Here is a 27,597-nt window from a genome sequence, read left to right on the forward strand (position 1 = left end):
CTGGCCCTGGTGGAGTGGGCACAGCCCACCTGGGTGTTGACCTCCTCAGAGGGGCTGGGAGGATGGGTTCAGCTGAAGGACGAAGGGGTAGATGCTTAAGGAATTTCTAGATTTGGAGCCAAAATTGACATTGGTGACAGCGACCTCTTTAAGGCCACCCCCTCTAGCCTTCCAGACCCCACTCCGGGAACTTCCACATTCTGGGGAAGTACTTGATGGCACCGTTGCTAAAGTCTCATTAGGACTGGCAGAAAGGGGGCTGCCACTGGTTCCCCAGGTGAGCTTCTGAGTTGGAGATGGGTGCCCCCAGGGGGATAGGCAGAGCTTGCCTTCAGGTCTGTGCCAGCCCCAGGGCGCAGGGTCTGAGGTCTCGGGTCCTAGGAGCCCTGCACCCTAAGACATGTATGGGTAAATCAAAGCCCATCCTCTGCACGGAGGTCCCATCTCTCCAGGCCTGCTCTGTGTGGGGGGATGCAGCCAGGTCAGCTCAGACCAGCTTCGGTTCTCCCTGGTCACCAGGGCGCACTGCCCCTCTAACAGAGGACCAAGGAGCTCCTCCTCTAAGCCAGGTGACCCCTTCCTTGACTGCCCCAGGCATGCTCTCGGGGACAAGGGAAATGCTTCCTGGGCTGCAGAACAGAGGTCAGCAAACGCCCAAGCCCTCCCCAGCCCGACCCTCCCGCCCCAGCAGGAGGGGCAGGCGCCTACGTGAGTGTGCTGGGAGGAGCACAGGGCTTCGACCGCCTGGAGTCTGTTCTCAGCCACCAGGAGCTTCTCCCGCAACCTCTCGACCTCCTGTTTGCCCTGGGCTTCTGCCCGCTGCAGCCGCTCGTAGTCCAACATCTTCTTCTCGGCCAGCGAGATCTGCTCCTTGAGGAACTCGATAGCCTGCGCCTGGCCCCGGTACTCCACGTCCAGTTTTTCCAGCTCGTGCACACGCAGCTCGGCATCCCGGCGCTGGTCCTGGGCCTCCTGCAGCTCCAGCCGGTGCTGGCTGGCTTGCACCTCCAGCTGGGCCCGCCAGTGCCGCTGCAGCCCAGCCAGCTCCTCCTGGGCCTCCTGCAGCTTCTCCCGCAGGGCCTCCTTCTCCTTCACGTGCATGGCAGTCTCCAGGTCATGCTTGGCCTGCAAGTTACCCAGCTCCAGCTGGTGCTCCATCTTGATGCCCTCCATCACTGCCTTCAGCTCGCCGATCTCCTTCTGCTGGGCGCCTGGGCCCGAGTTCAGGGTGGCTTTGAGGTCCTCCAGGGACTTCTGGTGGTCCGAGGCCAGCGAGTCCAGCTTGGATTTCCAGTTGTCCATGAGCCCCATGTTCTCGCTGGTAGCCTGCTGAACCTTGTCCTTCAGGCCCGCCACCTCCTGTGCGTACTTCTCGTTGGCCGCGCGGAGCTTGTCCACCTCCGCTTGGTAGGCTTTCAGGGCCTTCTCGTATTTATCCCGCAGCACCCCGCTCTCCCTCTGGTGTTCCTTGCTGGCCGAGAGCAGCCGCTCCCGCAGCCGCAGGGTCTCGGCGGCGTCGGGGTGGTCCGGGGGCGGGGGGCCCGAGTGCAACAGGCACTGCTGGAGCTCCTCGATCTCACCGCGGCGCAGGGTGAGCTCCTCCTCCAGCTGCAGCACGCGCGACTTCTCGGCCACTGTGGTCAGCTGCGGAGAGAGAGGGAGACGGGGATCAGCGGGCTGGCTGGCTGGCTGGAAGGTAAGGAGGGCACAATGGTGGGGGCGGGGTGGGGGGCGTCCACTTGAGGTCACCAGCCCCAGCAGGTGGAGGTCATGGGAACGGAAAGGCGCTCACTCCCTCCGGAGTGCCGGCTGGACTTGGAGTCCCGGCCCATCACAGCATCCAGAAAGACTTCCCTGGCTGTACCCCAAAGATTCACAGAGCCAACTGTCGCCACTCCTCTACCTAGGTGGCTTGGACAAATTGGTGGTTAAAAGAAACCACCTATTTGAGGTAACAGCTTTTTTTTTTTTTTTTTTTTTTTTGAGTCTTGCTCTGTCACGGAGGCTGGAATGCAGTGGCGTGATCTCAGCTCACTGCAACCTCTACTTCCCAGGTTCAAGTGATTCTCCTGCCTCAGCCTCCCGAGTAGCTGGGACTACAGGCATGCACCACCATGCACCTGGGGAATTTTTGTATTTTTTTAGTAAAGATGGGGTGTTGCCCTTTTGCCTAGGCTGGTCTCAAACTCCTAGCCTCAAGTGATCCACCCGCCTTGGCATCCCAAAGTGTTGGGATTATAGGCATGAGCCACCGCCCAGCCTTTTTTTTTTTTTTTTAAAGAGACAGGGGTCTAGCTATGTTGCCCAGGCTGGAGTGCAGCCGTGCAATAATAGCTCACTGTACCCTCAAATTCCTGGGCTCAAGCAATCTTCCTGCCTCAGCCTCAAGAACAGCTGGGACTCTATGGGCATGAGCCACCATGCCCAACTGAGTTAAAGTTCTTTGTATTTTTATTAAGAAATTTTTTTTGTTAACATTCTTTTTAAAGAACAGAAGCCACAGTGAATTTTGCATTATCCTGCCCTAGGAAGGATATCCAGCCCAAGGGGCTGGCTGGAGGCAGTGGCCAAGAAGGGTCTAGTTTAATGCTTAAAGCAGAAGAGGGTGCTCCCAGACCCATGTTTAAACAAAAAACTCTTAGAGGCTCCATTCTCCAAAAAAACACCTTGATCACGTTGATGGTCATAGATATGAAAATGATATATTTTCAAGCTTTAAATCTATTACAAGCTTTAAACATTTTGTTTCTGAAGGTATCCTTTAGTTCAATAAACTTATTTTTGTTTTGTTTTTTTGTTTTTGTTTTTTTCGAGATGGGAGTCTCACTCTTTTGCCCAGGCTGGAGTGCAGTGGCACGATCTCGGCTCACTGCAACCTCCGCCTCCCTGGTTCAAATGATTCTCCTGTCTCAGCCTCCCAAGTAGCTGGGACTACAGGCGTGCACCAGCCCGCTCAGTTAATTTTTGTATTTTTAATAGAGGCAGGGTTTCACCATGTTGGCCAGGCTGGTCTCGAACTCCTGACCTCAGATGACCTCAGGTGATTGACCCACCTTGGCCTCCCAAAGTGCTGGGATTACAGGTGTGAGCCACCACACCTAGCCCTGTTTTTGTGTTTTCATCAGGTTGAACCCTAGATCAAGATGCATCTGGAGGGCTCTGGCCCGTCCATGGTGACTGGGTCAGTTTGTGCGTTCAGTCTTCATGCACGTGAGTGTGTACCGTACAAGCACATGGTCACTGACTAATGGCCAGTGTGTGCAAATGGACCCCGTGTGTCTCTGGACACCTGCACACATGCACACAGCCACTTGTGCACGGAGGCCAACATGCAGAAACTGACCACTGCTCCTTCCACATCTATATACTGTTTATGGGGTGCTTTTCCAGTCATCACTTGCTGCCTGTTTTTGCTTCCTCTCAGAGGGACTGCTGGGGGGCCGGCTGGCTGTTCGCATGTGAGTGCCTGCACAGAGTGCTGGGTCCCAGGTGTGCATGGTAAGCCTGGAGGGGACTGCTGGGCCTGGAGCAGGGACTCAGAACCATGCCCTAGGAGTCTGGAAGCCTCACCCACAAGCAGAGCTGTTCCATGGCTCCAGGACCCAACACAGCACCATTCCCTGGGGACACCTCCACTCCCTCAAAAGCCCCACCCCTTCCTCAGCCCCAGGTCCTTCAGCCCAGCCCCTCCTGCCCCCATGTTTCAGGCTCTCTGGGCCAGAGAAACTGGGAAGAGATCTGCAGTTCCTGACCTCCTTCCTCTCCCCAGCCTCCTCAGCTGGGGAGACAGGAGACATGGATCAGTGGTTTCTAGGTCTGCCTACATAGGGACAGGACATTCCCAGGAGCTCCAACACTTTGTCGTGGCAATGCATCCGGGGGGCTGGGGGGTCTCACAGGACGTTCTCCGCTGCTGGGGCCATGAGCTGGGGAGCCAAGTCCCAAAAAACAAGGACCACCCCCACCCCCAACTCCACCCCAATAAGCAACCCTGAGCCGGGGAACATAAGCACATTTCTTTTTGTTTTGTTTTTGAGGCGGAGTCTCGCTCTGTCACCCAGGCTGGAGTGCAGTGGCACGATCTCAGCTCACTGCAACCTCCACCTCCCGGGTTCAAGCGATTCTCCTGCCTCAGCCTCCCAAATAGCTGGGATCACAGGCATGAGCCACCACGCCCAGCTAATTTTTATATTTTTAGTAGAGATGGGGTTTCACCATGTTGGCCAGGCTGGTCTCGAACTCCTGACCTCAGGCGATCCACCCTCCTTAGCCTCCCAAAGTGCTGGGATTACAGGCGTGAGCCACCGCGCCCGGCCACATAAGCACATTTCTAAATCTTGACTTCCCTCCTCCAAGGAGATGCAAAAAACAAAAAACAAAAAACAAAGATGATAGCAGCTAAAGAAAGAGAGTCAATAATGAAACAGAGAAGCCGGAGGGGGCATCAAAGGGCAAGGTGGCTGGCGGGCCAGGCGGGCGTGGTGGCGCGGGTGGCGAGGTTACCCTGTTGTCCGCTAATTCTCGGAGCAGCCGCTCGGCCTGCGCCTTCTCCAGTAGCAGGCTCTGTTCCAGCTCCCCAATGCGCGCGTGCTCCAGCTGCGTCTGGGTCTGGTCCACCCAGGGTGGACACGGTGGGGGGTGGGGGCGAGGACGCAGGGAGGGGGGGCACAGGAAAGAAGAAGCCGGAGAGAGAGAGAGAAAGAGAGAGAGAGAGGAGGCGTCATCTTCCGTGAACAAGGCGAGGAGAGTAGATTCATGAGCCAGAATTGCTCAGGGAAAGAGAGGAAGTCTGGGGAGGCGAGGGGCGTGGGGCCTCATGCCCACCCCTTGCTGTGTCCCGGCTGGGTCAGTGTAGGGCAGTGGGGGGCGGGGGCTGCAGCCATCCTCCCTCGCTGGCCTCTGCTTGGGGTAGCAATGGGCACCTCACTTCTTTTCTGTCACCCCCCAACCCCCAACCAGCAGGCCTTAACCTTGAAGGTCCTCTTCAAGGATCTGCTCCTGGGGAGGGGCCCAACTTGTTCCTGTTCCCCTGCAGGCTGTCACTGGTTGTAGGCAAAGCATCTTCCACATAGGAGACCCACAGGATGAGGAATAAATAAAGGACCCCGGGATTCCCGCTCGACTCCCCCCAAGGCCTGTGCTAAAAGTGCAAGAACCCATGACACAAAAGATGTTTCCAAAATATACCCGACCCCTCGCGATCCTCTTGGCCCCAGCCTCCTTGGTGGAGGCCGGGTTGTGCCTCCCACTGCCGGGCCCCATTGGTGCCCACCCCCCTGGACCCCACAGAGGACGCCTGGTCTCCACAAATCACAAGGGCACTTTTGTCCCAGCTCGACAATATCCGCTTCATCTGCTGACAAAGGCCAGCATTCTCAGGGTGTCAAGACTGGCTTTTGCATTTCACAGAACAGATCTTGGAAGGGAAGCGGGGAGGGTGAGGACACTGGGAGCGGTTTGGAAACCCAAGTTCATTTTAGGGAGAAGCCAGAGGGTCCTCTTTACTCCAGGAGAGAAGGGATTAAGGCAGCTGCAGGGTAGTTCTGAAGGGGCGGGGCTTAGCAAAACAGCATCTAGGTGTGAAACCTGTAATAAAACCCCGGAAGCTTGTCTATTGGTGAAGGTGTAAACGGACATCACCTGATTAGAAATACTCCTGCAGTTCATTAAGACACATTGAGATGATTATGTCCTTTGGCCTATTTTATTTCTTGAATTTTCCTTAAGGAACAACAAAAAAAGGTTCTCTCCCCTCCTCTCTCCTTCCCCTCCCTCTCCCTCTCTCCCTCTCTCCTTCCCTTTCTCTCTCCCCTCTCCTTCCCACTTTCTCTCTCTTCTTTCTCCCCCTCCGTTTTTCTCCCTCCTTTCTTTCTCCCTCTCTCCCTCCCTCTCTCTCTCCATTCCCCTCCCTGTCTCTCTTCCTCCCTCCTTCTCTCCTTCTCTTTTCCCCACTCTCTCCCTTCCTGTCTCCCCTCTCTGTCTCCCTCCCTTTCTCTTTCTCTCCTCTCCCTCCCCACCTCTCCCGCCTCCCTCCTGGCCGTGTGTTCCAGTGCCAACAAGAAGTCAGCCTGTCTCTTCCAGAAAATCACAAGCTCCATCCCAGCCACCCCTATCCCCGTCGGTGGGCACAACAGCCCTGCCTGGAACCCTCATAGATAGTTCATGATCCTACACACTGAACTGGTAGCTCGCACAGGCAAGAAAAAGCCTCCAGCTTCCCAATTTCAAGGGCAATTTCATTTGGTCCCACTCCAAAGGACTCCTCCCCCCCCCCTTTTTTTTTTTTTGAGACAGAGTTTCCCTCTTTCACCCAGGCTGGAGTGCAGTGGCGCGATCTCGGCTCACTGCAACCTCTACCTCCCAGGTTCAAGCGATTCTCCAGCCTCAGCCTCCCGAGTAGCTGGGATTACAGGTGCCTACCATCATGCCCAGATAATTTTTGTATTTTTGAGTAGAGACGGGGTTTCACCATGTTGGCTGGTCTCGAACCCCTGACCTCAGGTGATCTGCCCACCTCAGCCTCCCAAAGTGCTGGGATTACATGTGTGAGCCACCACGCCCGGCCCCTCGAAGGGTTTATATTCTGGGGGGCGGGGGGCGATGCAAACCATAAAATAGTGAAGATCATTCCAGACTGTGATTTGCACTATGAACAGAGCACTGGGGAGAGAGTAACTGGAATGAAGGTGAAATAGAGGAAACATGTAATTTACAGTGAGTTCTGAAGGATAAGGACTCCTCGTACAAGGCAGGCGCGGGAGGAAGAGGCGCAAGTGTTTCAGGCAGTGGAACTAGCGTGTACAAAAGCTGAGAGGCAGAACACAGCTTGCGGTGTTCCAGAAACAGAAAAGCCTGGTGTATGATAACTTAGGGGCAGGGGTGTGAGACAGGGCTGGGACAAGGCGGGGGGGTGGTGGTGGGGGTTGGGCCCTGGGGGTCATCTCTGGCCCACTCTACAGAGCCTAGATGATATCTAGTGTCTCAGTGCTAGATGTGTGAGCAGGAAAGGGGCAGGATCTGATTTACAATTTTATTTTTAAATTAGTTTTTATTTTTTTGAGACGGAGTCTCGCTCTGTTGCCCAGGCTGGAGTGCAGTGGCGCAATCTTGGCTCACTGCAACCACTGCCTCCTTAGTTCACACCATTCTCCTGCCTCAGCCTCCCGAGTAGCTGGGACTACAGGCGCCCGCCACCACACCCAGCTAATTTTTTGTATTTTTAGTAGAGACAGGGTTTCACCATGGTAGCCAGGATGGTTTCGATCTCCTGACCTCGTGATCCGCCCACCTTGGCCTCCCACAGTGCTGGGATTACAGGCATGAGCCACCGCGCCCAGATTTTTTTTTTGAGGCGGAGTCTCGCTCTGTTACTCAGGCTGGAGTGCAGTGGAGGGAGCCTGGCTCAGCAACCTCTGCCTCCTGGGTTCAAGTGATTCTCCTGCCTCAGCCTTCCGAGTAGCTGGAATTACAGGCAAGCGCCACCACGCCTAGCTAATTTTTGTATTTTTAGTAGAGATGGGGTTTCGCCATGTTAGCCAGGCTGGTTTGGAGCTCCTGACCTCGAATGATCCACTGGCCTTGGCTTCCCAAAGTGCTGGGATTATAGGTGTGAGCCACCGTACCCAGCCATGTTTTAAAAATTTTTATTTATTTATTTTTAGAGATGGGGTCTTGCTCTGTCACCCAGGCTGGGTGCAGTGGCGCCATCATAGCTCACTGTAGCCTCAACCTCCTGGACTCAAAGGATCCTTCTGCCTCAGCCCCCCCCAAGTAGCTGGGACTACAGGCGTGCTACCATGCCTGGTGAATTTTTTATTTTATTTATTTTGTTTCTTTGTTTCTACTTTATTTTTGAGACAGAGTCTCATTCTGTTGCCCAGGCTGGAGTGCAGTGGTGTGATCTTGTTTCACTGCAACCTCCACCTCCCTGGCTCAAGCGATTCTCCTGCCTTAGCCTCCTGAGTAGCTGGGATTACTGCTACCCATCACCACGCCCAACTAATTTTTGTATTTTTAGTAGAGACAGGGTTTCACCATGTTGGCCAGGCTGGTCTGAATCTCCTGACCTCAAGTGATCCACCCGCCCTGGCCTCCCAAAGTGCTGGGATTATAGGTGTGAGCCACCCCATCCAGCCAGAATAATTTTTGTAGAGATGGGGTCTCACTATACTGCCCAGACTGGTCTCTAACTCCTGGCCTCAAGTGACCCTCCCACCTCTACCTCCCAAGTATTGGGATTGCAGGTGTGAGCCACTGCACTCAGCCTGATTTACATTTTTAAAATATTTGGCCATATGACATCTGGGATGTGCGAGGGGGCCCTGGGTCAGGGCATGGCTGAAATAAGACTGGTGGTGAGTTGATAACTGTTGAAGCTGAGTGATGGGTAAATGAAAGTTCATTATACTGTCTTCTCTATTTTTGTATAGGCTTAAAAATTTCCAACATTAAAAATGAAAACGATATTTTTAAAAAAGACTAGATTCAGTGTGGAGAATGGACTTTGGAGGAACAGAAGACGAAAGAGGGCTATCCATGGCATGGTGCTAGGGCCTGGTCCAGGGAGGCAGCTGTGGGGATGTGCATCATTTTGGAGGCAAGGTCAAAAGGACTTTTTTTGTTTTTTATTTTTTATTTATTTTATTTATTTTTATTTATTTTGAGACGGAGTCTCGCACTGTCGCCCATGCTGGAGTGCAATGACACGATCTCGGCTCACTGCAACCTCCGCCTCCCAGGTTCAAGCAATTCTCCTACCTCAGCCTCCCGGATAGCTGGGATTACAGGCGCCCACCACCAGGCCCGGCTAAGTTTTTGTATTTTTAGTAGAGACGGGGTTTCACTATGTTGGTCAGGCTGGTCTCAAACTCCTGACCTCATGATCTGCCCACCTCGGCCTCCCAAAGTGCTGGGATTATAGGTGTGAGCCACCGCGCCTGGCCTTTATTTTTTATTTTTTGAGACAAGGTCTTGCTCTTGCTTTGTTGCCCAGGCTGGAGTACAGTGGTGTGATCACAGCTCATTGCAGCCTCAACTGCCTGGACTCAAGCGATCCTCCCACCTCAGCCTCCTGAGTAGCTGGGACCATAGGCATGCATTACCATACCTGGATAATTTTTCCATTTTGGGTAGAGACAAGGTCTCCCTACGTTGCCCAGGCTGGTCTCGAACTCCTGGGCTTAATCAATCCTCCCGCCTTGGCTTCCCAAAGTGCTTGGATTACAAGCATGTGCCACCATGCCCGCATTTTTTAAAAATATTTTTGTAGAAACAGGGTCTTGCTATGTTGCCCAGGCTGGTCTCAAACTCCTGGGCTCAAGCAATCTTCCTGTCTCAGGCTCCCAAAGCACTGGGATTATAGGCGTGAGCCACCATGCCCGGCCAACTGTGTGGATTTGGGGGCCAATTCCTGAGATGGGAACCGTAAGGGGGGTGGTATTAGGGGGGGCCTGGATAGATGTGGTTAGGACATGTTCAATTTGGGCTGTGGTCCTGGGTTGAATAGTGTCTTCTTAAATTTCACGCCCACTCAGAACCTCAGAATGTGACCTTAGCCAGGCATGGTGGCTCCCACCTATAATCCCAGAACTTTGAGAGGCTAGGGTGGGAGCATCGCTTGAGCTCAGAAGTTTGAGACCAGCCTGGGCAATATAGTGAGAACCCATCTGTATAAAAATTAAACAAAATAGGCCAGGCGCGGTGGCTCACGCCTGTTATCCCAGCACTCTGGGAGGCCGAGGTGGGCGAATCACGAGGTCAGGAGATCGAGACCATCCTGGCTAACACAGTGAAACCCCGTCTCTACTAAAAATACAAAAAATTAGCCGGGCGTGGTGGCGGAGGCCTGTAGTCCCAGCAACTTGGGAGGCTGAGGCAGGAGAATGGCATGAACTCTGGAGGCAGAGCTTGCAGTGAGCCGAGATAACGCCACTGCACTCCAGCCTGGGTGAAAGAGCGAGACTCCGTCTCAAAAAAAAAAAAAAAAAAAAAAAAAGGCCAGGTGCGGTGGCCCCAGCACTTTGGGAGGCCTAGGCGGACGGATCACGAGGTCAGGAGATCGAGACCATCCTGGCTAACACGGTGAAACCCCGTCTCTACTAAAAGAAAAAATACAAAAAAATTAGCTGGGCACGGTGGTGGGTGCCTGTAATCCCAGCTACTTGGGAGGCTGAGGCAGGAGAATGGCATGAACTCTGGAGGCAGAGCTTGCAGTGAGCCAAGATAGCGCCACTGCACTCCAGCCTGGGTGAAAGAGTGAGACTCCGTCTCAAAAAAAAAAAAATTTTTAACAAAATAAAGAACAAATGTGACCTTGTTTGGAATAGGGTCTTACACATGTAGTTAGTTAAAATGAGGTCATACTGGATTAGGATTGGATTAGAGTGGGCCCTAAATCCAGTGACTGCTGTCTTCACTGCTGTGTTCAAGTGAAGTGCCACACAGGGAAGGCAGCAAAGTGACAGGAGGCAGGGACTGGCTTGATGCAGTTATACAGGCCAAGGAGCATCAAGGGCTGCCAGCAATCCTCCTGGAAGCTAGATTGGAATAGATTCTCCAACACCCTGATTTCAGACTTTTTTTTTTTTTTTTTTTTTTTGAGAAGGAGTCTCACTCTGCTGCCCAGGCTGAAGCGCAGTGGTGCACTCTCGGCTCACTGTAACCTCCGCCTCCCGAGTTCAAGTGATTCTCCTGCCTCAGCCTCCGGAGTAGCTGGGATTACAGGCGCCCGTCACCATACCCAGCTAATTTTATATTTTTAGTAGAGACGGTGTTTCACTACGTTGGCCAGGCTGGTCTCAAACTCCTGACCTCAAGTGATCTGCTGCTTTGGCCTCCCAAAGTGTTGGGATTACAGGCGTGAGCCACCACGCCCAGCCTTTATTTTAGACTTCTGGCTTCCAGAACTGCGAAAGCATATGTTTGTGCTGTTTTAAGCCACACATTTGTGGCTGTGCGTTACTGCAGCCCCAGGAAATTGATACAGGTGCTTGCTTCTTCCTCAATTGGGTGGAGATGTCAAGTGGGCATGGTACAGGGAGCTTGGGGAAGACTGTGGGACTTACAGGGGCTCATCCAGGGCACGGAGGCCACAGACTGGAAGCTCTCAGGGCGAGTGTGGACAAGGGGTGAACGGGCCTGGGACTGAGCCCTTGGATGGGCCAACGTTCAGAGATCAGGAAGGAGAAGACGTCAGCGGAGGAGGCTGGGAAGTTGGAATGGGGGCATCTCATTGTGTAGCTGGAGGAGTGTGGACAGGAGGGAAGCCCATGAGCCTGATAACCTTCTGGGGAGTTTTGCAATAAAGACAGGCAGAGAGGTGGGATGATAAAGCTGGAGGGGGCCAGGAGGTCAAGGAGGGGCTCTGGTTTTTATTTCTGACTTTTAAGATGGGTGGGGGCCAGATGTGATGGCTCATGCATGTAATCCCAGCCCTTTGGGAGGCTGAGGCAGGATTGCTTGAGCCTAGGAGTTTGAGACCCACTTGGGCAACATAGCGAGACCCTGCCTGGGCAACATAGTGAGACCCAGCCTCTACAAAAAAAAAATACAAAAATTAGCTGGGTGTGGTGGCACACGCCTGTAGTCCTAGCTACTTGGGAGGCTGAGGCAAAGCATCACTTGAGCCCAGGAAGTGGAGGCAAAGCATCACTTGAGCCCAGGAAGTGGAGGCTTCAGTGAGCCTAGATCGTGCCACTGTACTCCAACCTGGGCAACAGAGTGAGATCTTGTCTCCAAAAAAGAAAAAAAAAGGGTGGGGATGAGGGGATGAGTGGGACTTTGGTCATTTTGCCTTCTGGTTGCCATGAATATGATCACAATTCAGTTTGGTACAATAAAACGTTGCATGGGGATTCTGCAGCCCTTTGGACTGAATTAGCTGTCACTGTCTGTCCCGCCCCCTGCCTCTCCCAGCCAGGGCCGACTGGATCGGAGTGGACCCCTATCCAGAGCCAGCCAGCCTATTGGCTATCCCTGGGACCAATCAGAGCCTCTCTCAATGACAGCTGGTAGGTAGTGGGTAGTGGGCGGGGCTGGGAGAAGAGCAGAGCCGAGAAACACAGTGGGAAACAGACAGGAGCCACACACAGGAGCCAGACACAGATCGGAAGGAGACCCTGAGTAAGGGGCACATAGATGGGCTTAGCTCCCGATGCTGTTTCTGGCTCCAGTCCCCTGAAATGCCTGCCCTTGGAGGCTGTGACCTTTCCTACAGCCCTTCAGTAAGCCCCCATGGTGACTGCAGCTGGCACAGGGGGGGTCTCTGTTCCTGGCAAACACAGGTGCTTTTCCCAGAAGTCCATCCAACCCCTGCAGGAGAGCAGCTGCCAATAGAAAAGTCAGCCAGGAGCAACCACATGGCCTGCCCCTTGGCCAAGAGGGAAACTTAATTAGAACATGCTGAGCTGGGCTGAGGCTCTGACACTGGGTTGTGCCCCAACATCCATTCTTTTTTTTGAGACAGTCTCTCTCACACACACACACACACACGCACGCACGCACACACACACACACACACACGCAACAGGCGCGATCATAGCTCACTGCAGACTCCATCTCCCAGACTCAAGCGATCCTCTAGCCTCAGCTTCCCTGAGTAGCTGGGACCACAGGTGCACATAACCATGCTTGGCTAACTTTTTAAATTTTTTGTAGAGATGGGATCTTGCTACATTGCCCAGGCTGGTCTTGAACTTCTGGGCTCAAGTGATCCTCTGCCTTGGCTTCCTGAAGTGCTGGGATTATAGGTGTGAGCCACCACGCCCAGCTCCCTTGGTCTCTGAGACTCAGTTTTCCTACCTATAAATTCCATGACTCAGCAAGCTACTTTCAGCCAAAATTTTACCTGGAATCCAAGATGAATGAAGGGGCACCTTTAGGGCTATTGCCTAAGATGAAGGGACAGGGACCTCAGCCACTCTATCCTGGGGCCCAGCCCCCCATCTGCCCTGCCCTGGGTTCATCCTGCCCACCCCATCCAGCTGCTGACACGGGGAGCACAGCTTCCCTGGGGGACTCCTGGGGCTGAGCCACTCACACCTCAGACATCAGACCTTTGATCCTTCCCCATTTTCCCCCCAGCCCCTTCCCCGGGGGGCCTAGAGGTGCTGCTGGACCTCACAACCATCTGCCCTAGCAAGGGCCAGGCACCGGTGCTAAGTGTGCCCAGGGAAGGGGCCTCTGACTGTTACCTCCAGGTCTCCCTTGGTGATGGACTCCTCCTCCACGCGGAACTGCAGATCCTCCACCTTCCTGCAGGGGAGGGAAAGAGGCGGCTGACCTGGCTTTGCCCAGAGCAACGGGATTCACCAAGTGAGCAGCAGCAGAGAGACGCAAGGCCATCAGAATGGCTCAGAATCCAGAGGCGAGGCCATCAAAATGTCCCACAGTCCTGGAAAGCTCTAGACCTCCCAACCTGCTGACCTGCACTCTAGAAAGAACCACCAATAACTCCAGAATGGGAGTGTTTAAGGCAACACCCTTCCTCCCCAGGGTGGTGGGAAATAAAATAAAGGGCAGAGTGGCCCGGGGATGTGAGTGACAACACTGTTTTCTTTCCTTCCTTCCTTCCTCCCTCCCTTTTTTTTTTTTTTTTTGAGACAGAGTTTCGCTCTGTTGCCCAGGCTAGAGTGCATTGGTGTGATCACAGCTCACTGAAACCTCTGCCTCCCCGGTTCAAGTGATTCTCCTGCCTCAGCTTCCTGAGTAGCTGGGATTACAGGCATGCACCACTGGGCATGCAACCTCAATAAAAAATTTTTGTAGTTTTAGTAGAGACAGGGTTTTGCCATGTTGGCCAGGCTGGTCTCGAACTCCTGGCCTCAAGTGATCTGCCCGCCTCAGCCTCCCAAAGTGCTGGGATTACAGGCATGAGACTGCGCCCAGCTGACAACACTGTTTTCATCACTGCGGGGAACAGACACTACCACAAGGAACAACCTGTGGGGAGGAAGGAAAGGAGAGAGGGAAAGTGGGTTTCCTTTGCCGTTGACCTTGTTCTCATCACAGGCCTCAAAATTGGGGGTCAGAGACCCAATCCCCACTCCCAGGGCTGCCCCTGGATGTGGAATGCCCAGGCATCAGGGCTGCCCTCAGGGAGACACACTCAGTCACACACCTGTCAAGACAGCGCAGGAGAGACACAGGCCCACCCCACCTTACAGCCACACATAGGAGCTCAAAGCTGGGCCAGTCGCAGTGGCTCATGCCCGTAATCCCAACACTTTGGGAGGCCAAGGCGGGCGGATCACCTGAGGTCGGGAGTTTGAGACCAGCCTGACCAACATGGAGAAACTGTCTCTACTAAAAATACAAAATTAGCTGGGCGTGGTGGCACATCCCTGTAATCTCAGCTACTCAGGAGGCTGAGGCAGGAGAATCGCTTGAACCCGAAAGGCAGAGGTTGCGGTGAGCCGAGATCGTGCCATTGCACTCCAGCCTGGGCAACAAGACCGAAACTCCGTCTTGGGGGAGAAAAAAAAAAAAAGAAGCTCAAAGCTGCTCTTCCTAGGGCCTCCTAACAGCTCTCAGCATAGCAATGAGGAATGAGGCCCAGAGAGGGCAGGCGACCTGCCCAAGGCCACACAGCAAGCACAGGACAATGCAGAGACTTGCACCCAGGCCCCTTCTGAACAAAACTCCATGATGCCTTGTGTTTGTGGCTGAGCACAGTGGCTCATGCCTATAATCCCAGCACTTTGGGAGGCCGAGGCAGGCGGATCACTTGAGTCCAGGAGTTCAAGACCAACCTGGGCAACATGGTGTAACCCTGTCTCTACTAAAAATATAAAAATTAGCCAGGCATGGTGATGCGAGCCTGTAATCCCAGCTACTTGGCAGGCTGAGGCAGGAGAATTGCTTGAACCTGGAGGTGGAGGTTGCAGTGAGCCGAGATCACACCACTGTACTCCAACCTGGGTGACAGAGCGAGACCCTGTCTAAAAAAAGAAAAGAAAAAGAAAAAAAGATCTGTGTTTGTTTGTTGGCGTCAGGCACGTCGCCATGGGAACCAGATGTGTAGGCCACTAAGGCTGTCTCAGGCAGATATAAATACACCCTCATCTCCCTGAATCCGACGGTAACAACAGCTTATGGAGCGCAGGTGCCAGCTGAAAGCCCACAGAACAGACCCAAGTGGGGGTGCTGGGGATGGGAGCTGGCTGCTGCCTGGGGACAGGGGAGGGAGATGTAGGTATCTGGGCATCATCTAGGAGGTAAAGAGGATCCCGGGCCAAGGCAAACCTCTGTCCACTGTCAGCTTTGTGTCCTACGAGGAGGTGACCCAGGACCGAGTCGGCCAGAGTCCCCACCACCTGGTGTCTTTGGTTGGAGGGCTGCAGGGGAGATGGGTCCCACTTGTGACTTTCTTTTTCTTTTTTGAGGCGGAGTCTCGCTCTGTCACCCAGCTGTACTGTAGTGGTGTGATCTCGGCTCACTGCAACCTCCACCTCCTGGGTTCAAGCGATTCTCCTGCCTCAGCCTCCCGAGTAGCTGGGATTACAGGCGCCTGCCACCATGCCCAGCTAATTTTTGTATTTTTAGTAGAGACGGGGTTTCACCATGTTGGCCAGGCTGGTCTCAAACTCCTGACTTCAGGTGATCCGCCCACCTCAGCCTCCCAAAGTGCTGAGATTACAGGCATGAGCCACTGCACCTGGCCAGTTGTGGCATTGAAAGCGATAACACCAGTGAAGCACACAGCACAGGGCTGACACCTGGACACAGGGCATTTCAGGAGTCCCCTGGCTGCTGTTTCTCTTAGCCTCAGTTTCCTGATGTGTAAAATGGGAATGGATACAAAAAATTAGCTGGGCATGATGGTGTGTGCCTGTAGTCCCAGCTACCTGGGAGGCTGAGGTGGGAGGATCGCACGAGCCCAGAAGGTTGAGGCTGCAGTGAGCCATGGCCAAACCACTGCACTCCAGCCTGGGTGACAGAGCAAGACCCCGTCTCAAAAAAGAAAAATAAAGGAGGCGGGGCGCAGTGGCTCACGCCTGTAATCCCAGCACTTTGGGAGGCTGAGGCGGGTGGATCACCTGAGATCAGGAGTTCGAGACCAGCCTGGCAAACATGGTGAAACCCCATCTCTACTAAAAATCCAAAAATTAGCAGGGCTTGGTGGCCATGCCTGTAATCCCAGCTACTCGGGAGGCTGAGGCAGGAGAATTGCTTGAACCTGGGAGGTGGAGATTGCAGTGAGCCGAGATCGCACCATTGTACTCCAGCCTGGGCAACAAGAGCAAGACTCTGTCTAAAAGAAAGAAAGAAGGGAGGGAAGGAAGGAAGGAAGAAGGAAGGGAGGAAGGGAAGAAGGAAGGGAGGGAGGGAGGGAGGGAAAAAAAAGGAAATGGAGTCCCAGGACAGGAGCTGTGAGCTCCACTCACGGGTCTCAGTCCAGGGTTGGGGAGGGGCACACTGTAAGTGTGAACTGGCTCATGGTGGAGGGGTGGGGCATTCAGCCTTCTTCCTGGAGCATGGCTCCCCAGGGACACCTGGTGTGATAACCAACCTCCCTTCCACTGCCCCCAGCCTATTCCTCTTCTCAATATTCTGCTGGAGAGTGCAGGAACAATGAACTCTATGCAATGAACAAATGTGGTGTTCCAAGGCCAGGCGCAACGGTTCATGCCTGCACTTTGGGAGGCCGAGGCGGGTGAATAGCCTGAGGTCAGGAGTTCGAGACTAGCCTGGCCAACGTGCCAAAACCCCATCTCTACAAAAAATACAAAAATTAACCAGGCGTGGTGGGGGACGTCTGTGGTCCCAGCTACCCAGGAGGCTGAGATGGGAGGATCGCTTGAACCCGGGAGGTCAAGGCTGCAGTGAGCTGTGATTGTGGCTCTGTACTCCAGCCTGGGTGACAGAGTGAGACCCTATTTCAAAAAAATTTTTAAAAATGTGGTGTCCCTCTGTGCCCAGCACCGTGCTGGGTGCTTTACTCCAGTTATATGAAGAGTTTTCCCAGCTGCCTGCAGAAGACAGGACCAGCACCTCACTTTACAGATGGGAAGACTGAGGTCCAAGAGCTAATGTCACCAGTCCAGGGTGACACAGCCAGAGGCAGTGACAGGGGCAAGACTGGAACCTGGGTCTGCTATTCCCAAGCCTGCCCTCTTCCTCATCCTCCTTAAGGGGATTCAGGGAGAACGTCCTCCCAGGGCGAGGGTGGGCCAGCACGTACCTCCTCTCCTCCTCCAGCTGGTTGGACAGGTCCACCTTCTCTTTCCGCACGCAATCCACCAGCAGCCGGGCTCGCTGCAGCTTTTCCTCAGCTTCTGCAACATACTGGGCCCACAAGGAAGGCCAGGACAGGGTCAGCATGCTCTGGGGTATGGGGTCCAGGTTGGTGGTGTGGTGGGAGACAGGCAAGGAGCCGGGCCTGGAACCCCAGTCACCCTGACTTCCCTGCTGGCACCTGCCGGGCATGCACAGTGGGCCTAGGTGTGAAGGAGGGGACCCAGCAGGAACAAGAGAGGCAGAGGCAGGACCCTTAGGCCCACCTGCCCTCAGTACCTGCCACCCCCCCTCAACCCACAAGAGCCTAAGACCTGTTATCTTGCAAACCTGCTGTCTTGTCTGTGCCCCATCAAAGCACAGCCAAGAACTTGGCCTTATTGATCCTGGCATCCAAGGAGGGACAAGCCAGACCCCAGATGGGGACAGAGGCCCAGGAGGGAGCTCTCCCACGGGAGACAAACATCAGAGAAAAAACCAGACACGAGATAGCAGCAGCCCCAAGGGTTGGGGCAAGGAGTCACTTCCCTGAAATTCAACCCTAGAATCTGCTCAAAAAAATAATCTGAAATGGGCCGGGTGCGGTGGCTCCCACCTATAATCTCAGCACTTTGGGAGGCCAAGGCGGGCGGATCACAAGGTCAGGAGATTGAGACCATCCTGGCTAACACAGTGAAACCCCATCTCTACTAAAAATACAAAAAACATTAGCTGGGCGTGGTGGCGGGCTCCTGTAGTCCCAGCTACTCGGGAGGCTGAGGCAGGAGAATGGCGTGAACCCGGGAGGCGGAGCTTGCAGTGAGCCAAGATCACACCACTGCACTCCAGCCTGGGCGACAGAGCGAGACTCCACCTCAAAAAACAAAACAAAAAAAAGAAACCTGAAATGTAGACAGTCATACATTAAAAAAAAAAAAAGTTTACTGCAGTGATATGTAGAAAGAGTGAAAAATTGGCCGGGCACGGTGGCTCACACATGTAATCCCAGTACACTGGGAGGCCGAGGAGGGCTGATCACTTGAGGTCAGGAGTTCAAGACCAGCCTGGCCAACATGGTGAAACCCCTTCTCTACTAAAAATACAAAAATTAGATTAGCTGGGCGTGATGGCGCACACCTGTAGTCCCAGCTACTAAGGAGGCTGGGGCAGGAGAATTGCTTGAATCCAGGAGGCAGAGGGTGCAGTGAGTCAAGATCGTATTACTGCACTCCAGCCCGGGTGACAGAGCGAGACTCTGTCTCAAAAAAAGTGAAAAATTGGAAATAATCTAAACAAGAGGGGACTAGTCACGTCAGATGTCAGTAAGGACAAATCCTGTAATAGACGGCAATGCAGACATCAAGACGGGGAAGAGGCGGGGCACGGTGGCTCATGCCTATAATCGCAGTGCTTTGAGAGACCAAGGTGGGAGGGTCACTTGAGGCCAGGAGTTTCAGACCAGCCTGGGCAACATAGCAAGACTCCGTCTCCACAAAAAAATACAAAATTTAGCTGGATGTGGTAGCATGCACCTATAGTCCCAGCCACTCAGGGGGCTGAGGTGGGAGGATCACTTGAACCCAGGAGTGGAGCTATGATGGCATCACTGCACTCCAACCTGGGCAACAAAGCAAGGCCCTATCTCTAAAAAAAAAAAAGAATGATGAGGAATTTGCCAGGACCTAGAAAATGCTTGCAGTATAGTAAGTAGCAAGGGAAGAAAAGCAGGTTAGGCCAAGTGCAGTGGCTCACATCTGTAATCCTAGCACTTTGGAAGGCCAAGGATTGCCTGAGGCCAGGAGTTCGAGACCAGCCTGACCAACACAGCATGATCCCATCCCTATATTAAAAATATTTTTAAAAAATTAAAAAGCAGGGCTGGGCATGGTGGCTCACGCCTGTAATCCCAGCACTTTGGGAGGCCAAGGCAGGCAGATCACTTGAGGTCAGGAATTCCAGACCAGCCTGACCAACATGGTGAAACCCCATCTCTACTAAAAATACAAAAATTAGCCTGGTTTGGTAGCAGGTGCCTGTAATCCCAACTACTTGAGAGGCTGAGGCAGGAGAATCGCTGGAATCTGGGAGGTGGAGGTTGCAGTGAGCTGAGATTACACCACTGCCCTCCAGCCTGGGGAACAGAGTGAGACTCCGTCTCAAAAAAAATAAAACAAAAAACCCCTGCAGTGGCTCACACCTGTAATCCCAGCACTTTGGGAGACCAGGGCGGGCAGATCACGAGGTCAGGAGTTCGAGACCAGCCTGACCAACATGGTGAAACCCCGTCTCTACTAAAAGTACAAAAATTAGCTGGGCATGGTGGCGCACGCCTGTAATCCCAGCTACTCAGGAGGCTGAGGCAGGAGAATCGCTTGAACCGAGGAGGTGGAGGTTGCAGTGAGCCGAGATTGCACCACTACACCCCAGCCTGAGCAACAGAGCGAGATACCGTCAAAAAAAAAAAAAAAAGAAAGAAAGAAAAAGAAAGAAAAATAATACATAAATAAATAATTAAACAGCAGGATATACAAGCTTGTAACCAGATTCTGAAAGTAGGTGTACGTATCCTTATACACAGGCAGAAAAGACTGGAAGGAAATTCACCAGGTCACTGAGGCTTATCTCTGGAAAGTGGGGGATGGGTACTGCTTGTGTTATCTTCATATTTCTCTGCACCCACCCCCTCCGGGGTCTCCGCTCTGAGTGGGTGAGACTCTATGAGGCTGGCTGGAGAAGCTCTGCCCCCAGCCCCACCTGCCACTCACCTGCTCATGCTGTGCCTTCAGCAGGGCGATCTCCTTCTCCACCTCGCAGATATGGCTCGTGGCCTTGGCCACCTCAGCCCGTTCCAGGTCTCGTTCGGCCAGCAGCTGTTCAATGTGCTGCTGCTTCTCCTTCAGTGCCTCCTGCAAGGCCGTGGTGCCCGAGATCTTACGGGCATAGCGTGAAGAGGTCTCCGTGAGCTGCAGGAAGGTGTGGGTGCAGGCGGGTCTCAGGGATCTGAAGCACTGCAGGGCAGGCTGGCTCTGTCCAGCCTAATCTACAGCAACACAGCAGGTGGGAGCCCAAGTGCCCTGACTCCCAGGGTCCTGCTCTTCCCCTGCCAGTACTCTGAGATCCTGGTCCCTGCTGACTCACCCAGCGGGGAATCTTAATGTTTGAGATTCAGGAAACTCCCCATCTCAGGAGAGTCAGCTCCTGATAGCCAGAGCCTCTGACTCCCTCACTTTGGCCACTTTTTCCTGGGACAGGAGGAACCTCCGACCCTAGATTGAGTTTGGACAGAATGCCCTCTGCCCATAGCCACCAAGCAGCATCCTCTTTTCCCTTCATCCAGGGTTTGATGCCAACCTTCCTGAACTCCCTGCCCTGCATCTGTATAACCCTCCTTAACTTCCAGAGAAAGGCTTAGGCTCCAATAAATCAGTTATATAAAAATAGCAATAAATGTAAATGGCTCAATTTTCCCTATTAAAAGATATGCATTTTCTTCTTTGTTCAAAAATCCCAAACTGGAACTAGAGTAAGTCAGGGGCAGACCAGAACACCTGGATCTCTGTACACCCTCACCCCTCCCAAACGCACACCAGAGAATCCCTTTCTGCAGCCCCACCCTCACCAGGCCACTGCGGCTGGGCCGACCCCCCACGGAGGAGGCCACAGAGCTGACGGAGCTGATGGAGGAACTGCTGGGACTGTGGGTCAGTGCTGACACACCCATGGCCATACGCTTGGTCTTCTTGGCCTTGGCTGGGCTGGTAGATGGGAAGCCGATACGGATCACTTTGTGGATGGGCGCGAAGAGACCAAACTTGGGTGGGCACTGGAAGTACCTGTGGAAGCAGGAGAGACCCAAGCTGCTGTCACGGCCCCAAAGCCTGGAGCCTCCCCTGCCTCCTCTGCCTCTTCAGAGCCTGGCAGAAAGAGAGAAAGACACCTCCTTGGGGCCCATGTGGGAAGACACTCCAAGGTGGAAATCTTCCAGGTGGAGAGATAGGACTCTCAAAAAAAGGATATAGGTGAGTAGGGTCTGAGAGTCTCTGCAGCTGTGAACAGCCAATGAGGATACCCTTGGAAGTAGGAAATAATTACTGGGACCCACTTTGTGCCAGTCTCTTTAAATGAATGCTAATTTCCATCCCCCAAAGTTACCTACATTCACAAATGAGAAAATTTAGGCTCAGAGAGGTTAAATAACTTGCCCACAGTCACACAGCTGGTTACGCAGCAAAGCTGAGACTGGTCCTCCAGTCTGCTGGGCTCCAACGCCCACTAAGCTTGGCTCCCACAGACTGTTCAGAGACCCCAGCCACAGCTGCAGATCTACTCTCAGGCTACCCTCAGACCATCCCCAGAATGAAGGATTCCCATCAGCTCTCTGCCCACAAAGTCCCTGCATAGAGAAGCAAAAGCTTGAAAGAGAAACCTTGGGGTGGGATGGGGACTGCTGTCCAACCCACCCCTGAATTCTGAAAGCAAAAGTGAGTCAAAAGAAACATTCATTTTGCAAACAGGAAGGCAAAGCATTGTTATGGAAACCCTGGATTCTCGTCTTCTCTCAAGACCTCTCTGGTCACGGTTTCCACACTGGACCACGAGAACTGGGCCCATCCAGTTTTTTTCTTTCTTTCTAGACAGGGTCTGGCTCTGCTACCCAGGCTGGAGTGCAGCCGTGCGATCATAGCTCACTGCAGCCTCAACCTCCTGGGCTCATGCAATCCTCCCACTTCAGCCTCCCAGGTAGGTGAAACCACAGGTGTGTGCCACTACGCCAAGCTAATTTTTGTATCTTTTGTAGAGATGGGGTTTTGCTATATTGTCCAGGCTAGTCTTTAACTGCTGGTTTCAAGTGATCCTCCAGCCTCAGCCTCCCAAACTGCTGGGATTACATATGTGAGTCACCATGCCTGGCCCCCATCCAGCTTCTGATTCACTTGAAACTGCCGCCCCATTCTGCCTTTTCCCACCTCCAGGTCTTTGTTCATACTGTGCTCTCAGCCCCTGCCTAACATAGCCTCTCTCAAGCCTCTTCCAAAAGGAAACCCTACCTTCTTTCAAGGCCCGGTCCAAGCCTAGCTCTTCCCCTGTGCCATGGTGACCACTCCTGCTCAGAGCAGTCACAGCCTCGTCTCAACCACAGAATCCAGTCCAGGGACTGCACAGGAACTCAGACCAGAATCCAGTCCAGGGACTGCACAGGGACTCAGGTGGCCTCACCTTAGTCCACACCCATGACAGACATGGTCCACTTACCACATCACTCCCCCACCTAACATGAGCCCAGACACAGCCTTAGACCCTCCTAACCCAGCACACGCCAGCAGTCAATTCCTTTTCATCAGAGATGGTGTGAGACTTGAAACCCATCTGTGAGGCCTGCCTCTGGCCATATAGCGCTGGGCACTGTCTGATTATTTCATGTGTCATTCAGGGGACCCCAATGCCAGATGACAGGGACTGCTGCCTCACCTTTTTTTCTTACTTTTTTTTATTTTTAATTTTTTTTTTTTTTTGAGACAGTCTTGCTTTGTTGCCCAGGCTGGAATGCAATGGCGTGATCTCAGCTCACTGCAACCTCCGCCTCCCGGGTTCCAGCAATTCTCATGTCTCAGCCTCCCAAGTAGCTGGGACTACAGGTGCGTGCCACCGTGCCTGGCTAGTTTTTTTGAGACAGAGTTTCACTCTGTCACCCAGGCTGAAGTGCAATAGTACGATCTTGGCTCACTGCAACCGACGCCTCCCCAGTTCAAGTGACTCTCGTGCCTCAGCTACCCAAGTAGCTGGGATTACAGGTGTGTGTCACCATGCCCAGCTAATTTTTTGTATTTTTAGTAGAGACGGGGTTTCACCATGTTGGCCAGGCTGGTCTCAAACATCTGATTTCAAGTGATCCACCTGCCTCAGCCTCCCAAAAGGCTGGGATTACAGGCATGAGCCACCGCGCCCAGCCTCCCTCTCCTTTTTGAGGGCTCCCATCCCACTTAGACATAAGTGATACAAAGAAGAGAACACGGGGACAGATTCTCTTGGCACTTGCTTGTGACTATGCGACCTTGAACAATGACCTCTCTGGCCTCCATACTCTCATCTGTAAAATGGGATGATAATCCCACTACCCAGCTTAGTGGGCTGTTGGGAAGGAGGGAATGGGAAAGGACTTATATTATGGTGTCTGACACTACATGCTGGACACTCGCTTCCTCCAATGTCCCATCTCCATCCCCTGCGCCCACCCTGGGGAGAGGAGCCCCCTCCCATACTCCCCAGAAGAAGCCCACCATACCTGGTGCCCGCCACCGCCCCATCATTCTTCCCAAGGGGCTCGTCCAGCTCCACGCCACACCACTCGCCCTTGGCAAAGTCTGTCTCCCCCACGTACCGCACCACGCCAGTCTTCGTCCCGCCAACCTGTCAGCACACAGGGAGACTCAGGTCTAGAGGATGCAATGGCAGCGGCAGAGATGGCAGGGGCACCCAGCACAGGCTTATCCCATCCATCCCTTCCAGCATGCAGAGGACACGGGAGCCAGGAGTGGGGAGGGAGAGACACCTAAGGATGATTGAGATGGAGACAGGTTAACCAGTGCCTCCAAGGGCTGACACAGGCAAGGGCACAGGCTTTGAAGACAGACACACAGACCTGCATTCAAACTCTGTCACTTAGAAGCTGTGTGTGCCTAGGCAAGTTATCTAACCTCTCTGAGCCTCAGCATCTTCATCTGTAAAAGGGTTTTCGGGGCTGGGCCATTGGCTCATGCCTGTAATCCCAGCACTTTGGGAGGCCAAGGTGGGCAGATCACCTGAGGTCAGGAGTTCAAGACCAGCCTGCCCAACATGGTGAAACTCTGTCTCTACTAAAAATACAAAAATTAGCCGGGCCTGGTGGTGGGTACCTATAATCCCAGTTATAGGGAGGCTTAGGCAGGAGAATTGCTTGAACCTGGGTGGTGGAGGTTGCAGTGAGCCGAGATTGCGCCAGTGCACTCCAGCCTGGGTAACAGGGCGAGACTCTGACTCAAAAAAAAAAAGGGGTTTTCATGAGAATTAAGTACTGTATATACAGTGTCTAGTATATACTAGAGCTTCAATAAATGGTAACCCTAAAAGCAGTTTTTCTTTTTCTTTCTTTCTTTCTTTTTTTGAGATAGGGTCTTGCTCTGTTGCCTAGGCTGGAGTGCAATGGTACAATCATAGCTCACTGCAGCCTCAAACTCTTGGGCTTAAGCAATCCTCCTACCTCAGCCTCCTGAGTAGCTGGGACTATAGGTGTGTGCCACCATACCCAGCTAAGTTTTTAAAAAATTTTTTGTAGACACAGGATCTTGCTATGTTGCCCAGGCTGGTCTCAAATTCCTGGTCTCAAGCAATCCTCCTGCCTCAGCCTCCTGAGTAGCTGGGACAATAGGTTTGTGCCACCACACCCAGCTAAGTTTTTAAAAATTTTTTGTAGACACAGGGTCTTGATATGTTGCCTGAGCTGGTCTTGAACTCCAGGCTTCAAGCAATCCTCCTGTCTCAGCCTCCCAAAGGGCTGGGATTTATAGGTGTGAATCACCACACCTGGTCCATATCTAAATTTTTTTTTTAATTTGAGACAGTGTTGATTCTCCTGCCTCAGCCTCCGGAGTAGCTGGGACTACCGGTGCGCACCACCATGCCCAGCTAATTTTTTTATTCCATATCTAAATTTTGATCTGACTCCAGGCTTGCAGTACTATGACTAAGTAGATAGTATTCATAGATGAGGATGATGTACTGCAGTTACTTTTCCTTTCCAGAAATTTTTTTTCCCTATAAATAACTATCTTTGATGATTGTCTGCCTAGTGTTTTTTTTTGTTTTTTTGTTTTTGTTTTTGTTTTAAGACAGAGTCTCACTCTGTCACCCAGGCTGGAGTGCAGTGGCACAACCTCAGCTCACTGCAACCTCCGCCTCCCGGGTTCAAGTGATTCTCCTGCCTCAGCCTCCTGATTAGCTGAGACTACAGGCATGCACCACCATGCCCGGCGAATTTTTTTGTATTTTTAGTAAAGATGGGGTTTCACCATGTTGGCCAGGCTGGTCTCGAACTCCTGACCTCAAGTGATTCACCTGCCTTGGCCTCCCAAAGTGCTGGGATACAGGTATGAGCCATCGCACCTGGCCTGTCTGCCTAGTTTTAATAGTCTCAATACTAATTCAACCCCAACTCTTTCAATAGTCTAAATCTCCTGCCAAGATGCTCAGAGGCATTGGGAATTTTATCAAGTTCTTTCTGAAGATGTCTCTCCCGGGACCCACTCCCAGCTGGGCTGGCTGCTGGCCTCTCTGGAGTGCAGCCATTGGCCTGGAGTCTCCTGTCAACCGTTTCACCTCTGTCCTGGGCTCGATCCTGTTTTCTGGATCCCCTGACTCTTCTTTCTTGGTTTACTACTTATTTTAGTTTATGTTATTTTATTTTATTTTATTTATTTATTTGTTTTGAGACAGAGTCTCACTCTGTCGCCCAGGCTGGAGTGCAATGATGCGATCTCTGCTCACTGAAACCTCCGCCTCCCAGGTTCAAGCGATTCTCCAGCCTCAGCCTCCGGAGTAGCTGGGATTATAGGCATTTGTCACCACGCCCGGCTAATTTTTGTATTTTTAGTAGAGACGGGGTTTCACCATGTTGGCCAGGCTGGTCTCGCACTTCTGACCTCAGGTGATCTGCCTGCCTCGGCCTCCCAAAGTGCTGGGATTACAGGTATGAGCCACCACGTCCGGCTGGTTTACTACTTATTTTAGTAGAGCACATCTTCCCACAGCTTTCTAAGAAAAGATGCATGAGGAGGTAAATTTTCGAGCTTTCTATATCTGAAAATGTTTTATTCTTTTTTTTTTTTTTTTTGACACTGGAATGCAGTGGCGTGATCTTGGCTCACCACAACCTTGGCCTCCTGGACAAGCGATCTTCCCACTTCAGCCTCCCAAGTAGCTAGGACTACAGGCACAGGCCACCATGCCTGGGTTTTTTTTTTTTTTTTTTTTTTTTGTATTTTTTGTAGAGATGGGGTTTCGTCACATTGCCCAGGCTGGTCTCAAACTTCTGGGTTGAAGCAATCCACTTGCCTCAGCCTCCCAAAGTGCTTGCCTCAGATTACAGGCGTGAGCCACCGTGCCTGGACAAAATATTTTATTCTCTTTCTCTTTCTTTCTTTCTTTCTTTTCTTTCTTTCTCTTTCTTTTTCTTTCTTTTTTCTTTCTTTTCTTTGTTTCTTTTTCTTTCTCTCTCTCTTTCTTCCCTTCCTCCCTTCCCTTCCCCTTCCTTCCTTCCTCCCTCCCTCCCTCCCTCCTTCTCCTTCTTTCCTTCCTTCCTTTCTTTCTTTCCTTCTTTCGACAGGCTCTCACTTTGTCACCCATGCTGGAGTGCAGTGGTGCAATCATGGCTCACTGCAGCCTGAACTCCTGGGTTCAAGTGATCCTCCTGCCTTGGCCTCCCAAGTAGCTGAGATTACAGAACACACTATGATACCTAGCTAACTTTTAACATTTTCTAGTAGAGATGAGATCTCACTATGTTGCCCAGCCTGGTCTTGAACTCTTGGCCTCAATCTTCCTTCCTCAGCCTCCCAGAGTGCTGGAATTACAGGCATGAGCCACTGTGTCTGGCTCACTCTTTTTTTTAATGGAGGTATAAATTCACATAATGTAAAATTTACCATTTTAACCATTTTAAAACATATAGGGCCAAAGATGGTGGCTCATTCCTGTAATCCTAGTGTTTTGGGAAGCTGAGGCAGGAGGATCACTTGAGGCCAGGACTTCGAGACCAGCCTGAGCAATATAGTGAGACCCCCATCTCTACAAAAAATAAAATAAAATACAACAATAAAAAATAAACATACAGGCCAGGAACCGTGGCTCAAACCTGTAATCCCAGCACTTTGGGAGGCCAAGGTGGGTGGATCAGCTGAGCTCAGAAGTTTGAGACCAGCCTGGGCAACATGGTGAAACCCCATCTCTACTAAAAATATAAAAATTAGTCAGGCGTGGTGGTGGGTGCTTATAATCCCAGCTACTCGGGAGGCTGAGACATGAGAATTGCTTGAACCCAGGAGGCAGAGGTTGCAGTGAGCTGAGATTGTGCCACTGCACGCTAGCCTGGGTGACAGAGCGAGACTCCATCTCAAAAAATAATAAAAATAAAAACATAATTCAGTAGCTTTGAGTATATTCACTACTATCACCACTAACTAATTCCAGAACCATCATCCCAAAGAGAAGCCCCATACCCAGGAGAAATCACTGCCTGTTCCATCTTCCTGACAGCCGCTGACAACCCTTAGTCTATTTCTATCCTATCTCTACAGATTTGTCTCTTCTGGACACTTCATAGAAATGGAATCACATGGCCGGGTGCAGTGGCTC

At 52.4% G+C, this 27,597-nt stretch overlaps 1 protein-coding gene across 4 annotated transcripts in view; it reads right to left on the bottom strand.

The window, feature by feature from the left end:
* Positions 1 to 27,597, bottom strand: part of CLIP2 (CAP-Gly domain containing linker protein 2) — a 115,464-nt gene that overhangs the window by 27,188 nt on the left and 60,679 nt on the right. For 2 of the 4 annotated variants that reach the window (XM_009242701.4, XM_024249944.3), the window contains 7 exons: positions 23,495 to 23,619; positions 20,831 to 21,044; positions 19,977 to 20,174; positions 17,180 to 17,283; positions 13,191 to 13,251; positions 4,504 to 4,608; positions 709 to 1,644 (listed from right to left, as the gene is read on the bottom strand). In XM_009242701.4, the coding sequence (XP_009240976.2) occupies positions 709 to 1,644; positions 4,504 to 4,608; positions 13,191 to 13,251; positions 17,180 to 17,283; positions 19,977 to 20,174; positions 20,831 to 21,044; positions 23,495 to 23,619 (1,743 nt within the window). The remainder of the gene's footprint in view (positions 1 to 708; positions 1,645 to 4,503; positions 4,609 to 13,190; positions 13,252 to 17,179; positions 17,284 to 19,976; positions 20,175 to 20,830; positions 21,045 to 23,494; positions 23,620 to 27,597) is intronic. The other 2 variants (XM_024249945.3, XM_063725937.1) reach the window with 1 other exon arrangement.

Source organism: Pongo abelii, chromosome 6, assembly GCF_028885655.2.
Source record: "Pongo abelii isolate AG06213 chromosome 6, NHGRI_mPonAbe1-v2.0_pri, whole genome shotgun sequence".
NCBI classification, from domain to species: domain Eukaryota; kingdom Metazoa; phylum Chordata; class Mammalia; order Primates; family Hominidae; genus Pongo; species Pongo abelii.